Source organism: Mesoplodon mirus, assembly GCF_964341445.2.
Source record: "Mesoplodon mirus genome assembly, chromosome: 8".
In the NCBI taxonomy this organism is placed as follows: domain Eukaryota; kingdom Metazoa; phylum Chordata; class Mammalia; order Artiodactyla; family Ziphiidae; genus Mesoplodon; species Mesoplodon mirus.
This window is the reverse complement of record NC_138984.1, coordinates 60233941-60252603: the sequence shown is the minus strand read 5'-3', so window position 1 is coordinate 60252603 and position 18663 is coordinate 60233941. Positions and strand designations below refer to the sequence as shown.

Below are 18663 nucleotides of genomic sequence, written 5' to 3'. Positions count from 1 at the left end.
TAAAATCACAGAAGTAAGAAACAAAGGAAAATTGTTTCCTCTTTTTCCTTATAATATATTAAAAAGAAAAATGAAGGAACACTGTATGTTAAGAGAAGCACAAGGAGTCTTGTATGTTAATGTTTAGGAATGGCTTGACCTAAGTCTTTATCTGAACACTAATTAAAAAAATATTTCCCTGTCCATGATAGCTATGAATGGAGTGATGCACTTCTGCAGGGTTTACAAGATAGAAATGGTGAATATTCATACATGTTGCTGCTTAAGACACCAGTATTAGATGCCGGAACTGCTCCTGCCTGCAAATCCTATGTCTGCAGTTTCCTGACTTGGGCTATTTAAACTCTTCATTAATATCTATTTTCAAACTGTCTAGTAGGCTGGGCATACCTCTTATAAATAACATCAAAGCCACATTAAACCTTTTGCATTAGCTATTTGCTGGATTGCACATTAGCCTTTTTAGCCCTTAAAGAGGCACACTTTACTTGCCCCCATTTATGTTCACTAAGCCTTCTGCTTCTGTGTTTAGCACATTCAGGTAAATCAGCAGTCCACCTTTAAGAGGTCTCACTCCAATGCTCAGGGTGAGACAACAAATCACTGAGACCAAAGAGAACTCCCTCCCCACCAAATGAAGGTCTCCAGATGGCTCTCACAGATACGCAGTTTTCTTACTAACCATGTCATTAGATGTCCAAACTTCCCACCTCCCCGACATTTCTTAGAAAGCAAAGTGGCCTCTGAATTTTGAAAAGGCATTGATCTTATGAACCACATAAAAATGATTGTTTGGTGTTTAAAGAAAATGCTGCATGCCACCAATAAAATACTAATGGAGTATTGATACCTGTTTTACTGGAATGCTTCCCTGCAGCACTTAGGCAATCAAAACTTTTAATTCAACAAGTAAATTCACCTGTGTTTGCACAGCTTCGGGTCGAATAAATGTTTATATTGGCATTTCAAAATACTCCTCGATTTAAGATATGAAGAATACAGGCTCTTATGACATGTATAGGAGAATTTTTTATTGTGTTCTGAGTTCACAGTCATATTAACATGTTTTTAATTAAGCAAAATTTTAAGAGGGCTTTATGAATTAATGACAAAATTATACAATTGATTTGACCCTAGAATATTTGTATAATGTTTTTGTAATAAGTGAAATCATAGAAATGTGTAATACCAGATATTTGTGTTATTATATACTCTGATAAGTCCATATTAGATTTGCAGAATTGATATGCAAGTGACAAGTAGTATATATACGCCATATATATTAAATAGGATGCATAATACATATATAGTCTCTAAGTACTCAATTTTTTTCTGTACAGATTAAATGTACTGTTACAGCAAGCCATGCCACATGTGAACTTGTGAACACATTTTTAGTGTGCATTTCCTCCCACTTCTCCTAAGTTCAAAATCTCTCCCTTTGACCTTACCCCAACCTCCAACTTCTGAAAAATCAAGTTCTTAGTTTAGCTTGAGCAGATATCTTTAACAGGCTTGTTTGAATAAATATGCCAAAATACTTTACATTCTGTCAGTATCTAGTCAGAAAATTGTGCATGGAAAAAAAGAGATGAAAAGAACTGAGACAGAAAGAAAATTAGTGCCATGGCAAGCTTTCAATACAGTATCTCTGAGCCAAGTTTTCTCGGTGAAATGACATATCCTTACTAAAATACCCCTTTTATATAATTATGCACCGAGCACACATAACCAAAAGTAACTTTTATTTTTGTTCCTTATCGAGGAATACATATTGCCGAGGCTAAGAATGCGGAAACAAAAGCTGGGATAATTATAGCTAATTTAACTTTGGAAAACTCTGATTCTCCAGCAGTCCAGCATATAACCGCCCAAACTAAAGTTATGTAACAAGGTAATATCAACAATGAGAAACTGCATGATAAAATCCTGCCCAAAAGTGAAAAATGCTAATTTTGTCTCATTTAGCAGCTGGATACAGAAATGCTCATTAGTTTTAAGAGGGTTAATCCTTTTAACTTTTGCATATTGATATGCCAATTATGCCTAATTGTACAAGAGGCATCAGTCAAGGTAATAGTGCATAAACACATGAAAGTTATTAAGTACATCCCAACATGTAATAAAGTAGGTGTTAATTGGTAGCTGAGTTCTGCGGGCTATTGAGGTGGATAATTCATTGAGAGATGGATCACTTGTAATTTCTCTCCATAATTCCTTTTGCAGTCTCATGCTGTGATGTTTTCATGCTTGTCAAAAACAACTGCGGCATAGTGCCTTTTGTTAAACACAGCCAATAAAATATGTTAGGCATCATTAAATATACTTAACTTTTAAACTTTTCCAAAGGTACAGTTCTTACTGATAATACATTATAGAGATTCCAATAATTTACTCTAACCATTGTCTCAAGTTCATGGTTGAGGAACGTTTTAGCAGGTTTCAACGCCAAGTCAGGCTGGCTGTGTTGTGCCTCCCAGCAGATAACACTTTTAAATGAGAAAATAAAGAAAGAAAAACGCATCTCTCAGTACCTTAACTAGGGATATGTTTCTCAATTTCAAAATATAATCACTGGTTTCCTCATGCTAAATTTGTCTATAATACCTGAAGAAAGGATGATTAAAACCATACATTTCTCAGGCTCCTGAGATCGTTGCGGGTTAATTTTGCACTTGAAATTCGAGTGAAAAACAGTGAATAAATATAATCGGTAACATGATACTCAGCAAGTTGATCTCATTTAATAACTCAGTTAGGGAGCTGAATATTTCATAGGCCCCTATGATATTAACAGAACACTCAATTAATAGCTCACATGTTACTGCAGGGTGACTGGGACTCACAGCCTGTCCCCAGCTAACCTATTTCTTGCTCTTGCTCTCACTGTGAGAAACAAAATAGATCCGGGGTCCAAAAGAGTGGCTAACATTGCATAAATAATTTTGTAACATCCTATGGCCTCAGCTGCAAGTTACCACCATTATGGAAGAAAATTAACCAGAGGAGACTCATTGCAATCAGTGTGTTTAGTGGCTCAGGATGCGTGCAGGGGCAGGGACACAATTGGCAGTAGAGTTCATCTCTATTTTATTTCAAGTCTTCCTAATGACACATTATGGAGACAAAATGGCTTCCTCTCCAAACCTTAAATCTCCACACCATCTCAACTGTTCAAGCTCATTCCAAATCAGATTGTAATTTCCAATATCATATATTGTTGGGAGATTTTAAGGAAGAGATTTTCATGTTTTTTAAAAGATTTTTTTCTCAGTTTATTCTTAGCTAATTTTAGCCTCTGGCTTTTCAAAGTGATGTACTGTATTTGGAAGTACAAACACCACATGCTACCATAACCTCATTATTTTTATGACACTGAAGCATGATAGTGGAGGCCCTTAAAATGAGTCAAAGGTGCTCTTCAGTCTAGCTCCAAATCCACTTTATCACTCTGGATTAAGCCCAGCTCTTCTCTTGCAACTGGGGATATAATTATGACTATAAGTAGGCAAGATAAAATGCATTACAAAAACAGTTTTCTCATGCACATTAGGAAAACAAATAAAACAAGGCTAATTAGCTGGGGTTTTTTTTTCCCTTCTTTTACAAAATTCTATATATCAGGGAACTTGGGGTATTTGACTTACAGGTTCAGTGGCCTTCCCAGCATCGGTGAGGATCATGGATTTACTTTGGCTCAGCCTGCTGTGGTGGCTGTTGGCATTTTTGATTCTCATTTGCACAGCTCCAGTGCCTTGGCGGGTGGGATTCAGTGTTTCCACAGAGGTATCAGAATTTGTAGACTTCTGCATATTACAATGCTATCCTGATGAAATATAAAAGCATTATATTATTCTAAGTATATGCTTTTCCATGAAAAACTCCTGGTGGATTGCATATCCCTATACATCATTAAAGTACAAAAATGAAATAAAGTCTCCGCCTCTTTGAGTGGTGAAGAAGAAGGTAGTTACTTTGTAGTGCTTTTATCAATTGGACCTCTGTATTCCGATGGTACTGTATACGTGCCAGAGGATTTCAATTCATAGACAGCACACTCAAATTCTGTGCAGTTTCTTAATTCGATTAAGGAACTCCTAATGGCAATATGATATGGTCTCCCTTATATAGAAATGATATTGCCAACTAAGCATCTTCTGGGTATATGCTCTTTTCATTCACAATGTCTTTGATCTATCACCCACCCCATCCCAACCCACCTCCAGACACTACCACCAGCAGCCTTTTTTGGTGAACAAAAACCTCTGTGAATAAGGTCAAATTTAAGTGTGTAAAATTGGAGGAAAGCAAGCTGGTCCCATTGACTATCAAATATGTCGGCTTGGCCTCATTAGCATGGTGCAGAGTCCCAGTCCCCACCCCCACTTGCAATATCCACAGGGAAAAATTAAAATTCCTTTGTCCACTGCCATCTGCCAACTGAAATAGATTTAGTAGCTTAGTTGGATATAATATTTATGAAGACTATGAAGAAAGAGAAAATCAGCACATTGACACTATTTATTAATTTACATTTATTTTAATGGAAGGAGTCTGATTCAGGTAAGAAAATCCAGTGTGGGCAAATTTTAAAGGAGTGGTTGTGAGAAAACAATAATTCAGAAAAAGAAAACAAGGGAAATAAATTGGGTGGGTGGACCAGGAGGGCTTTTAGTTGCTTCCCAAATCCATAATCCTTTTCAGCTGCTCCTCCCCACAAGTTCCTCAAATGAATACATCTACTCTTTTTAAGTAGGATATTTGCAATGCAAATATAGCTTCAAAGCTTCTAGAAACAGACCCTCTTCTGGCCTGAATGTCCTCTCTATGTCTCACCTATATAGACATTTCATAGCTAGCCTAGGCACGTGGGTACAACATTAGAAAAACTGTCACCAGTCAGTTATAGAAGCCAATATAATCCAAAAGAAGGATTATATTTTAAGGAGCCAACTGTTTTGGTACCTCTACCTGACTGGACAGACAGGGGCTAGAATCATGGTAATGTTCAAGTTGAGCGGACACTAAAAGGATCAGAAAAGAATAAAAGCATTTTAATGGGAGGAAAAGTGTTTCCTCATAATTGAAACCAGTTAGGCAATTGAGTGACATTTAGTGAGAAAAGAAGTTAATATTTATTAAGTATTTACTATGTGCCAGGCAATGAGCTGGTTTAATCCTTACAAAGTTCCTATGATATTGAAATTGAACTCATATTTTTATAGTGGAGAAAAATGAGGATCAGAGTGACTAACAACTTTCTTAAGGACACTGGGCAGAAAGAAGTGAAGGAGTATTTATTTTATCCACCCCCCTGACAAGAAAAGACCCAGATGTCCATCAACAGATGAATAGATAGACAAATTCTAGTTTATCTACACAATGAAATATTGCTCAACAATAAAAATGACTGGATTACTAACGCTTGCAACCACATGGATGAATTGTAAATTCATTGTGCAGAGTAAAAGAAATCAAGCCCCCCACCAAAAAAGTACTCATTGAGTACTTACGATTTCACTTACATAATATTTTTGAAAATGCAAACTAACATAAAATGAGAGAAAACAGATTAGTGATTGCCTAGGGACAGGGTGGATTCTGGATACAAGGAACCTTTTGGGGGTTATGGATGTCTTTTTTATCTTGATTGTGGTGATGGTTTAACAGCAGTATACATATATTAAAAATGATCAAATTGTACACTTTAAACACTTGCACTTTATTGTACTTCAGTTATACCTAACAACGCTGTTTATAGGACAGTTTTATTAAGAATTCCTTAACCAATTTATTTTGCTACTTATTTTATTTTATTTTGAATATATTCATTTTCATAATCATACATGAGTGATATATTTTAAAAACTTATCTAATTGAGAATAAGAGAGCTCTTTTGACATTTGAAATAAAAATTTGAATAAAAGGAAATCTTATCCCCGCTATTCCACAGCAATATGATGACAGCCACATTAATAAGAAGGACTATAAAATGTATCAAATCTGACCACTAATGTATGCATAAGGGATCTTACCTCTATATCTAACTAGAATAAGATAGGGTTTTTAATATATAAATGTGTTTTAAAAAGTAAATGCAATCGGGCTTCCCTGGTGGCACAGTGGTTGAGAGTCCGCCTGCCGATGCAGGGGACGCGGGTTCATGCCCCGGTCCGGGAAGATTCCACATGCCATGGAGCGGCTGGGCCCGTGAGCCATGGCCGCTGAGCCTGCGCGTCCGGAGCCTGTGCTCCACAACGGGAGAGGGCACAACAGTGAGAGGCCCGCATACCGCAAAAAAAAAAAAAAGAAAAAAAAAAAGTAAATGCAATCACCTGCAGATGATATAAATAGTTATTTCTCCACGTACCCCAGTACAGGATAAACATTTTTGGTTTTATTCTGTGTATTATTTATTATTGAGGCCTTCAATTTTTCTTAGCCAAGAGACATTATTTCAAAATAAAGCAAATCTCTGGATTTTTTATATTTATAAAGATGCTACTAATAAAAGATGAGTTTTTTCAGAGTATATTTCAGTGGATGAAGTAAGGATGAATGAAAGAATGAGAATCTAGGTACTGTGATTGTAATGGAGGCCTTGGATTCATTATAATCAGACTGGTTGCATAAAAAGAGCCTACGATGACTTCTAGTGCAGCACTGTCTCTAATGGCCACCTTTGTGACCTTGAACAAGTCCGTGGACCTCTGTTCATCACTGGAAAAAATTTATAGTGAGGGGGCATGGGCAACTAAAAGGATTGCTATGATCTGTAGGGTCCTTTTCACTTCTGATACTGCTGTGTAAAAGTCTGGGAGCTCAAGGAGTATTACTGCAGATTTACAGAGCTCAGTAGTCTTAGGTAGTTTTAGCAACAATGTAAATGCTTTGGTATGATCTGATGCCCAAGGATTTGAGTGAGGGTTGAGGGGATCTATGATTAAACATATAAATCTTTTCTGAAAAATTTGGGTTCTCCTTGGAGTACATTCAAGGCTTGATCTTCCAAATTATTCATTAGATTCAAACTCTAAGGTGGTGTGTTTGTAATACTGGTAAGAGGCTAAAGCCACTCTCTTCTGACCAAGAGCATGAAGCCACTGTATTTACATAGCCCTACCAGGTGCCGTTTATAGGGCATGTTGTTTCTCATACTCTGAACAAATTTCAGCGCCAAATCAACATTTGCATTCTTGTATTGATTTGACAATTAACCCATAATTTGCCTGGTGATGGGTTACTGTCAAAAGGCTGGATTAATTTAAAGAGACTCTTACCTGGTTTTCCCATCTGTTTTCTCGAGGACAGTCTACAGAAAAGAATTTCAAAATCTTCCTCCTTCAGATGTTTCTTTTAAGCTGATCTCTCCCCCTACCAATGTTAATGTTATTTCTCTTTTCTCACTCCTCTAGTTATCACTTCTTTTCCCAACTGACCTCATCTTCATTATTCATTTTATTTAATTAATTTATTAATTTATTAATTAATTAATTTATTTTTTGCGGTACACAGGCCTCTCACTGTTATGGCCTCTCCCGTTGAGGAGCACAGGCTCCGGACGCGCAGGCTCAGTGGCCATGGCTCACGGGCCCAGCCGCTCCACAGCATGTGGGATCTTCCCGGACCGGGGCACGAACCCGTGTCTCCTGCATCGGCAGGCAGACTCTCAACCGCTGCACCACCAGGGAAGCCCTTCACTTTTTATTCATATTCTATTTATTGCACTCAATTTTTTCTCTTTATTCAACTTCTTTTGTATTTTGTTCTACAATGGCATTCACTTGATACTATTCATAGTTATTCTCACGTTTGCAAATATTTGGTGGTTTCTGATTTTGCAGAGCACCACGTTGCTCTGAGAAGAATACAGAAAATGACACAAACTTCTCCCTACCCACAGAAAATAAATGATCTGTTTAACATTTACTGAGACTTTCCTGAGTGGCAAGGCACTACATTTGAAGCTGGAGATACTCTTTTTTGTATTTTTGGTTTTTGTTTGTTTGTTTCAACCAAGTGTTTTACAGTAGTTTGGTGAGTGTGATAAAGAAATAAATCAATAATTAAATGAGAATAGAGTGGTGCCCAGGTGGGGAGAGAAGAAATGACATCAGACCACAGTAGAACTGGGAGGTGTGGAGAGAGAAAGTCCACAAAAGATCAGCTGACGCTGGAGCTAAGTCAGGGCAGGTTGGGCATTTCGGGCAAAGGGCTCAGCAGAGCAGAGGTATGCAAATAACTGTGATATTATAGAGTAGATACTGAAATATGTCATGAAGAAAAACTATAGTACCAAGGAAATTCAAGGAAAAGGTAAGCGTTGGGTTTCATGAAGAAAATGGCATTTAGCCTCAGGGTGGGTGAGTTTGATTGTCTTTCTATCCTCTTACGGGGCTGAAGGGTTCACTGAGAGCCTAATACCTTCTAAGGCCACCAGTGCTGTAAGAGGCTGGTATTCTAGACACTCTGAGGGAGAGAATGTGGGAAGAGGGCTTTCCTTGGCATAATACACAAATGTCTTGTATGGATGAATTGAGTGCAAAACAGAAGGAAGCAGGACCCCCTCACCCCAAGCAGGAACTGAGGAAGGAGGGAGGACAGAGGAGGAAGGAAATCTAATGGCCAGAAATGACAGCTGTGTTGGTGGCTGTGAAACTTCTAACTGCTGTACTTGTGGGTTCAGAGATGATTTATTCTTATTCATCCTGTTAGAAACCTCTCATAGCAGGTGGATAAGGCTGTTTTAGGCCAATTTTGCAAGTTGTGTTTGGACTCCACTTACAGTTCATTCTCTTTACACTCCAACTTTCCCATTTTCCCCTCACCTGCATCCTGATACTCATGTTTTCCTCTACAGTGCACACTATGATCCTTTTCACATTTTGGCTGCCAAAGCCCCCCACTGCAGCACCTACTTAGGCCCCATCTCATCTACAGGGTCAACATATCTGAAATTCCATCATCCATTCTTCCTTACTTACATCTTTTTACTTACATCCATCTGCTCAGTGAATCACTTAGATGTATATATGGGAGAGGAATGATTAAACTAATTAACACACTGTCATAAATGATTAGTCAGACTTCCCATGAACTCTCCGGGAATCATTTACCTGAATCTCATACTGGAAACTCTTCCAGCTATGTAGGAAAATATCTTACAGCAGAAAACCTTTGATTACTCTACTTTGTGTGTGATCTTAAGTAAATGTAGAGGCAGGTAGCATTTCTGACTAGGGATAGGATATTAGCATTGCATTCTAGTAAAGGGTGCCTCTTGGAGTTGTGGGACGTGATGGCCCCGCCGTGGTGCTCTAGTTTTTGAGTCTTTATGAAAGAAGGTTCTAGGGGAATAAACTCCAATATAAAGCCTTCCCAACCCTGAGTCAAAAGAAACCCTCAAGGGTTTCTGCGCTCCCAACGCAGGGGGCCGGGGTTCGATCCCTGGTCAGGGAACTAGATCCCACGTGCCGCAACTAAGGGTTTGTACGCCTCAACTAAAGATCCTGCATGCTGCAACTAAAAGATCTGCCATGCTGCAACTAAGACCCGGGCAGCTAAATAAATAAATAAACATTTTTTTAAAAAAGAGAGAAACCCTCAAACCCCAGGGTCCATCATAACTTGCTATCAGCATCAGGGAGTGAATATAATTCCAGGAACATAAGTATCAATTTCAGAATATATTCAGAAAGGCAATGAAGAGCTCTAATCTATGAGTCTTCCTGAGTTATTATTCCAAGAATATACACAGGGTTTTGAAATCATATTCTGTTGTTCCACCTGTATTTTCATTTCTCATTGACCCTTAACTTTCTAGATTTGGTAGAGGACTTCGTAAAATCAATAATACTTTTGTATGCTTATTTCTATGCAACTTCGTAACATCAAACATTTTGTTAACTATAAGTCATACAAAGTTTAAGTTTCATGTGATCTACATGCTTATTCAGTATTTCTCTTGTTCTTTCTATAACATATCATCTAATCATCATCATCATTGTTACCAAATTCTATTAGAAAAAAACATTGATGATGTATGCATTTATATTCTTACAGGAGGCACACAGAAGCATGGTGAATGACTAATGACAACACATTCGTTCATTTTGCACGTGTTTAAAATATCCATTTGAGTTTTACAAAACTCTCCAAATAAATATCCCTGAGTTAGAAATTGAAATGTAAATCACAAGACTGGCTTCACAATTTCTGTAGACTTCCTGATTTTGTATGTACCAAGAGAAGAGCAAGAATAGCTTGTGATGTTACACTAGTTCCACTTTCAATACTGTTTTAAAAACAGGAAACAGTGATGAGAATGCACTTCATAAGAGCCACACAAACTTTGGCTCTGCTCAACAGACTTGGCTCAGTGATATTCTGGGCCTGATTCTCCCACTCACACTGCAAATACCCAAATAGGAATGAATGTGATATTTCATCTAAACATAAATTTGAAAGCTGCTCTGTCAATTATTTGTTGTACTCTGTTAATTACACTAAGGCTCAGCAGCTTGCCCTTTTGAGGTAGAAAGTGTATTTTTGACATCTTTTTCCCATCAGTAACATTAAAATAAAAATATATTAAGAATTATTTGAGTTAGTAGAAACTGAATAGGCACTATGACATTATCTACATGCTACAGAGCAGAGAAAATTGAACTTCAAGGATACAGACTCTTCCCCAAGGTGCCACAACCTGTTCAAAGTAGTCCCAGGACAGAGCTCAAGTCCTGCATCTCCAAACACCCTTGCTTTAGTCATAGACCCCCAAGTCAAGTGGCAACTGTGTCTGGAAAAACAAGGTAACAAGAATTCCAAAGGAAATCTGACAGAGATAAGGTATATAAAATGATCAAAGTGCATCCATATTAAGTATAGATCATGTAAGTCTTTCTATTTAATCATTTATAAACGTCCCTATGCTTTCTGACAAAACAATAGAGACTGAATAAATATTTGCAGAATATAGAAATGAAAACAAATATAGAGCCTAGGTAATGCCAGAGTACATAGCTTAGGAGAGCATTACCAGTAGGAATGTCTTTGACCTAATTTAGTTCTTATTTTAAAAAGAATATGTATAACTTGCTCTGCCCAGTGGTTCTAAGGGCCAATGAATGATGGATATTTCATAAGTTAGAGGCTGCAAAGAAGCAATGCTTTTCATACCTTTTGAGGCCAACATTAAAGTATATTTGGAAAATCATACAAAATTTTTAAAAATATGAATACCATATTCCCATTTCAGATAACCCTTTTCTTTACTTATTATTTTTTAAAAATGACCACATTTTTGACCATCTTGCAATTTAGCAGGGCTCTGTGTTCTAACAATAGAGAACATCTCCCTGGAGTTTCAGCTTTCTTCAGGTGCTTAACATTTTTTTCTCTGAATAGGACTCTCTTGCCTGACATGGATTCTCACTAAAGACTTTGTGAGGAGAACTGTCTCAGAGATAAGCACTGAGTGTGCCCCAGTGTTTTCCCATTCCATGGGTCTTAGCCTGGGTTTTCACTGTGTGGCAGTGAGCTGTCTGGTCACCACCAAGGTCCTCTAGGTCTTAACACACAGGAACCCTCTGTGGCAATATGACCCCATTCCCTTTCCGGAATGTGTAAGATGAGTTGTTTCTCCAGGTCTAGTCAGAGTGTGTGGAAACTCCACAGATGAATATGATATCTCTGAAAAACTCATTTCTGTCCCCTGGAAAGGTCTTCTACTTATCTGTGGTAGAGCACGGTCTGTTTGTTCCCCTGTGGAAATGACTTGTGGCAGTGGTAGCTCCAGTAATGTGTGGCACAACCTCTGTGCTACACTTGCCTGACAGGTCAGTAATTAACTTGCATTGCAATTGTTTGTCATCTCCACCAGAGCATCCATTTACCAAAATAACATTTTAATTTCACTTTCCTCCCAATTCACTCTCCTTTTCTTTTTTCCCTGTAGCTTCTACATCTCTATTAAGTCTAATTTCCCAGACCACTTTCAGAAGCGCAGAGAGTGCAATAAAATTCAGCTTCAAAAATGTCAAATATAGTGAGAAAGGAAGATCACAGTAAAGGAATTTGACCATAGCCACCCCATTGGGTAACACTGTCTTTGACTTTGGCAGGTATTATATATAGGAGATGTGATAATAAGGCTTTGCATTTAGTTAACATATATCAGGAAATCTGGGTGATAGGCTGCATTTACTGACAAAGTCTGGCAGATATCTGCATGGATAAATCGTAATACAGTTATTGTCATTGCATATGGGTATCCTAAATGGTAAAAATGACAAGTAAAATATAAAATATGTTTTAAGTAGAATAAGTACTGAACAAAACTGTGTGGTAGTCCACCTTGGTATCTTGTTGCTACCTCTCATCCCCTGGGCAGCTTAGCCCATTAGTCTCCATCCTACTGGGAGCAAAGCAACTGATTTTATATTTCAAATAATTATTGAGCCTCTACCCTGAGAAACAGACTTGCTAGGTCCCACAGTTTCTACAAAAATTGTTAAGAATTCTGGGGTAGAGTTAGACATAAGCATGCTTGCTTACAATGAAGTCTGATTAAGAGTGCAATGGAGAATGGGACTGAGGGCAATTTCCAGGTGAAGGTGATATTGAACTTGATGTTGTATGATAAATAGGATCCAAAAGGCAGAGAAGGGATATCAACAGCAGTGCAGGCTGAGATCACAAGATTTAAGGAAAAGCAAAGTGAACATCCACAACAAATGACAGAGTGGGGGTGGCTAGTTTGGAAACCTAGGGAGAGATAGTTGATTAGGGCTGGATTAGGAGAAACTTGAAGCTCTATTAAAAAAAGTGGGCTCTTGGGACTTCTATGGTGGTGCAGTGGTTGAGAATCTGCCTGCCAGTGCAGGGGACACGGGTTTGATCCCTGGTCCGGGGAGATCCCACATGCCGTGGAGCAACTAAGCCCGTGCACCGCAACTACTGAGCCTGCGCTTTAGAGCCCATGAGCAACACTACTGAGACTGTGCTCTAGGGCCCGTGTGCTGCAACTACTGAGCCCACATGCTGCAACTACTGAAGCCTGCGTGCCTAGAGCCCGTGCTCCTCAACAAGAGAAGCCACCGCAATGAGACGCCCGCGCACCACAACAAAGAGTAGCCCCTGCTCACCGCAACTAGAGAAAGCCCATGTGCAGCAAGAAAGACCCAATGCAGCCAAAAAATAATAATAAAATAAAAAATAATAAAATAAAATAAATTCTAAAATAAAATTTTATAAAAAACAGTGGGCTCTTATAGATCCCTGGAAACGTTGATGACTTTAAGGCATAATCCCTTTCCAAAAGACTTGGTGGAAAGGACCCAGAAAAATGGATCTCCAGCCACTGAGGCTGTGCAACAAACAGTAGCATTCTCGTGGGATGCTTCTTAATTAACTTTAAATCAGAATAAATATCACAGCATCTATTTGTAAACACTAATCTTAGGAAAAGAGCACCCCATGACTTGGGGGAAAAACTTCAGGAACCTCACTTTGAACTTCCAGGTACATGTTTAATGCTTCTTGTTACCAATCAAATGAAGAGAAAGGTAAAGGCTTCACCAGAATGACAAAATGAAGCATTTATGGAAGGGAGGTCTAAGGGTACAATTACATCTTATTAAGGGCATAAAAGAAAATAAAGTTAAGATTAGTGAAACTGCTTCTGAATTTCCCTCTGGTGATCAGGTAAGCAGTAAAAAATAGAAAAGCAAATAGGAACAAAATGCCTGCATTATTGTAATTATGTTCAGGCAGCATAAGAAATTTTATGAAATGGCAATCTCCTTAGATACACAGGAGAACCATAAGGGGCATAAGTAGTGCAATCTTTTCTCTGTTTCCTCTGTCAGTTTTGAACTAATCTAGCAAGAAATGCTGAGCCATTTTCCGCCTCTTGCATACAAGTATCAATTAAGGGAAAACAGGGTGACTATCTTAGGGCACTGGATGATGAAATGTCACTTAAGAAGAAAACATCAGCTGTAGAAGAAGTTGTTCGGCAGCCACAGAATTAAAAAACACTGGCAAAACAAGCAGTCTCACCCTCTGGGACAGGGCTCATTCTCTGATCTTTGTTGGAAGAGTATCAAGTGCACAAATATACATTTCAACTTGTGATTTCTTGTTTCCTCAAATTTCATGTTCTATAGTATTTATTTCCTAAAGGACATGACTCAGTTGCAAAGCTCTTTTACCAAGCAGATTAAATCTAATCACACATTGGTTGCAGTACACCAGGCTCCCTCCATCTCCATCTTGTCCTGCCCAAGTTAAAATATGAGGAAGCTGCATATTGCGTAGTGTTTGACAGTAATTAACGGGAGTCAGTAATTGACAGTAGGAAAATGTGGATGACATTTGTTTTACTTAGCAAATTTGTTATTGTATCCAATTAGTCTTTCCCTAATGCTCATGTCTTCAAACTCTGAATTGACTGAATTGGATTTCAGTGCCAAAGGGACCTGTCTGAGGATGGGACAGTAATATAGTCCACTGTTGTGACAATGACAGCACCATTAAGATAAAACATTGCAGCATATCTTTTTAAATGCATTTAAAAAATGGTTTCTCTCTTGCTCAATTATATATGCATAAAATACATTTAAAATCGTTTTTGTATTTATGTGTGTATATGTATACGATTGCGTTTGCATATAAAGTTCAATGAATTGTCACAAACTGAATGCACACCCCTGTAACCACACCCAAACCAAGAAACTCAACATCATCAGCACTCCAGAAGCCCTCGGAAGCTCCCTTCCAGTCACTACCCACCTCACCAAGGATAATCAACATTCTGTCTTAGTTTTGCCTACTTTTGATCTTTATATAAAAGGAAACCTAGAGTATATACTTTTTAATTTCTGGGCTTATTTCACTCAAATTTTCATTTGTGTAGCTGATTGCTGTGTGATATTCTTTGGAAGCACCTGTGCAAAACTTTTGCTAATTCTTCTATTAGGGTGTTTGTCCTTTTCTTAATGATTTGTAGGAGTTGTTTTTATATTCTGGATACAAGTTTCTTTTTAATATATATGTTGCAATAATGATCCTTTTTTTCATTTGTAGGTTGCTCTTTACTCTCTTACTGTAATATGTTCATTAGTAGAGGTTCTTAGCTTTAATATATCCAATTTATCATTTATCTCCTTTTACGATTAGTGCTTTTTTTGTCCTCTTAAGAAATTCTTGCCTAATCCAAGGCTACAAAGACTATTCATATATTTTCCTCTAAAAAGTTTTGTTATTTAAACTTTTTTTAAAAGATTTATTTAGTTATTTTCTATTTATTTTTGGCTGCATTGGGTCTTTGTTGCTGTGCGTGGGCTTTCTCTAGTTGTGGCGAGTGGGGGCTACTCTTTGTTGCGGTGCGCAGGCTTCTCATTGCGGTGGCTTCCCTTGTTGCGGAGCACGGGCTCTAGGTGCACGGGATTCAGTAGGTTCAGCGTGTGGGCTCAATAGTTGTGGCTCGCGGGCTCTAGAAAGCAGGCTCAGTAGTTGTGGTGCACGGGCTTAGTTACTCCGCGGCATGTGGGATCTTCCCAGACCAGGGCTCGAACCCGTGTCCCCTGCATTGGCAGGCGGATTCTTAACCACTGCGCCATCAGGGAAGTCCCTAAACTTTTTTTCTAGAACTGTGATCCTTCTGGAAATAACTGTTGTGTTTGGTGTGAGGCAGGATAACGTTCTTTCTATATAAATAATTCATATATGTGTGTGTGTGTTTTTTTTTTTTTTAATTAGAAGGACTTGTCATCTCTCGTGATTTATCTAGGTGAAAAAGGACCAGGATCTGGCCCTCCATCTGAAGTGAACAGACGCTGGAGAGCTTTCCTATCCACAAATATTGACAGTAGGTGCAGTTTTGTCTAATAATAACATAAATATCTGGTTACAGTCTTGGTAAATACTGGCAACTGGGTATCCAAGTTGAATAGAAAGATTTATCTAACAGGTGGGAAGAAACAACCATTCTGAGAAGAGCGATACTCAGAAGTTCAGATTTGCAGATTGTTATCAACTAGGAGGTTTGTTACTGTCAGAGTTCTGAACACTGGGTATTTGTTCAGAGCTAGCTCAGTTATCCACACGGGAGACTCTCAGTAGAGAGGCAGGACTTTCATCCTAGCAAGAGAATGAGGCAATGAACGACCAGGTTTCCAATAGAGGAAGTTGTGGTCAGGGACAAAACAAATGCCTAATGAGGAAGGACTCGTTGAGGCACTGGGACTTGTAAATAAGGGGGCAATATACTTGATTTGTGTATCACAAGTGCAGACTAAAAGCCATAATCACTTTTTATAATTATTGAACTCACAGAACTCCATTTCACTGGAATTAGTTAAAAATCACCTGCATTAAGCTAAGATTTCTCCTGGGAGTTAGGGTCACAAATAACTCAACTTCAGTTGATAATGAAAAGGTATCTCTAGAAGTGAGGAAGAAGACAGCTATAGAGCAATGATTCTCAAGGGTCAGTGTGAGTAGCTTCATAAACATGCAGATTTAACTGCACCTTCCCAAGATATTTCCATTCAGCAAGACTGAGGAGGAGCCTGAGAAAGGACATGTTTGGCCATCACCCTTGGTGATTCAAATGCACACTGAACTTTGATGAGAAACAAATCTATAGAATTACATAAAGTTATTTTTTATTTCACATCTGCATCTGCATTATCCTAAAAATGTTACCAATTACTACAGTGTCTTATTTTTAAAGCCCATTGGTACTAGGTTCATATTTGTTAATATTTTTGTTCTAATTAAGTTTTCTGGAAGTAAACCTCACTTTGGAATATGTTGGTGGTTTGGGGGAGTGGTGTGGATCACAGTTGAGAACAGTGAGGAGAGAAGTGAGCAGGTAGCTAAGTAGGTAGTATATAAATTGACACACAGACACATAGGTACGTGAAAGTAATACTATGAGTATCCTATTTGAGATTAATTAAAATATGATGTTTAGCTATCCAGAACATACATCCAGTCCTAACTACTGCTGCAAAATGAATTATTTTACATAAATGAAAAACCCAGTAGTATCATACCACAAACGATCTAGGTCTATTGCAGAACTTTCAGCAACTTGGTTTTTTGTTTGTTTGTTTGTTTTTTTAATGTTTATATCATGAACATAGTTAAGTGTGAGTAAAACAATGTCAATTTGAACACTTGGAAAACTGTTCTCTTGCTTGTTAAATATCAAAGGGTGTTTAATGTGAGAATAAAACAGATTCCACGAAATATTGTTATTTTCAAATTTAATCTGAAATTTTGTGGAAGTGAGGCTTTCTTTCATGAAGCCGAGAATGTGAAAATAGCAAAAAAAAAAAATATTTAGCAGTCCACATTATTTAAATTAAAAGTTTCTGACTGAGTTTTTCCAATCCTAGTCTTTGAAGATACTTCAATATGCTCTGTATATTATACATCTTAAATTGCGTCCTTTCTAGACTGGTTAACTAAAGGCTATTATGATGCTATAGTCTCTTGAAGAGTTTCAGCTGTATTATTAGGAACCTCAACCCAGGATTTGTTTGGGCGATATTTTCCCACTTAAATAAGTCCTGTTTTGCTTCTCTTTCCTCAAAGTAGAGTTCAGAGGCCTCTCCACAGGAGGTAGGAGGTAGAGGAGATGGTTATATGCATTATCGAACTAGGTTCCAGTTAATTAAGTGTTACTGTAATTTGAAGTAATGTAGCTAAATTTCTATCTTAATTTAGGCTCCTCATAAAGCAAACTATAGGATTTTGGCTTGGATACATTGAAGTAAAAAAGGAATTCATAAATGTTAGAGTTTTTAAATGTCTATCAGGATTACCTTTTTAATTAAAAAATTATTGAACAGTATTTCTTTTTGTCTGTCCTCCCATATCATTTATATCTATTGTCATGACTACTTCTGGAACTTAGAGATAATCATCCATTAATAGATAACACATATGATAAAATGGGTTATACAACCACACTTGGGCTACATTTCCTCACTCTATGCACTGTGAATTTCACACATGTGTGTGTATGCATGTGTGCACATATGTTTAAATTGTTGTTACTATTATTATCACCATTTAAGACATAGTAAACTCTTTTATTTCCCCTACAACAATTCATCCTTTACAAGTGTAGATGTTCTGGTCGGTATCCAATATCTTTTGACTTTGTGAAAATCAGGGAAACTAAGGATTACTATACTTGCTATTATTTAGAAAAGTTAACCTTTTGGAGACATATCGTAATGTTTAAAAAAATGCTTTGAAGAGGGTTGGCAGCAGAAGAGTTTGTTCTTCCAAGTAAGGAAACTGAGCCTGCTCGTGAAAGGCAGACAAACAAAACAAGGACCTAAATGAAAAAGTTACCGATAAATGGAGGTTTTTCATAAAGTAATGTGCTAGTCATTCTCTAAACACTTATTATGATTTATTGTGTGTATAGAAGTTAGTTGGAGGATTCTAGTTCTCTCTAATCATTACACCCTGCTCCTGTTTTCTTAGGAACAGCTATAAATTCAAGAAGAGGTGGAAAACCGGCAGACTGCCAACCAAATTCAACCCACAGACATATGTTGTTGGGCCTGAACAATGTTTTGGAGTGTTTTGAATCAGTTTCCAATTGAAACATGAGAATTTTTACTTTTAAAAAAAATG

The 18663-nt window shown here is 37.7% G+C and overlaps 1 protein-coding gene across 2 annotated transcripts in view; it reads right to left on the bottom strand.

Moving 5' to 3' along the window:
- Window positions 1-18663, bottom strand: part of ARHGAP15 (Rho GTPase activating protein 15) — a 618249-nt gene that overhangs the window by 584469 nt on the left and 15117 nt on the right. For both annotated transcript variants that reach the window (XM_082630937.1, XM_082630938.1), the window contains exon 2: window positions 3648-3826. In XM_082630937.1, coding sequence (XP_082487063.1) covers window positions 3648-3812 — 165 coding nt within the window. In that variant the 5' untranslated portion in view covers window positions 3813-3826. The remainder of the gene's footprint in view (window positions 1-3647; window positions 3827-18663) is intronic.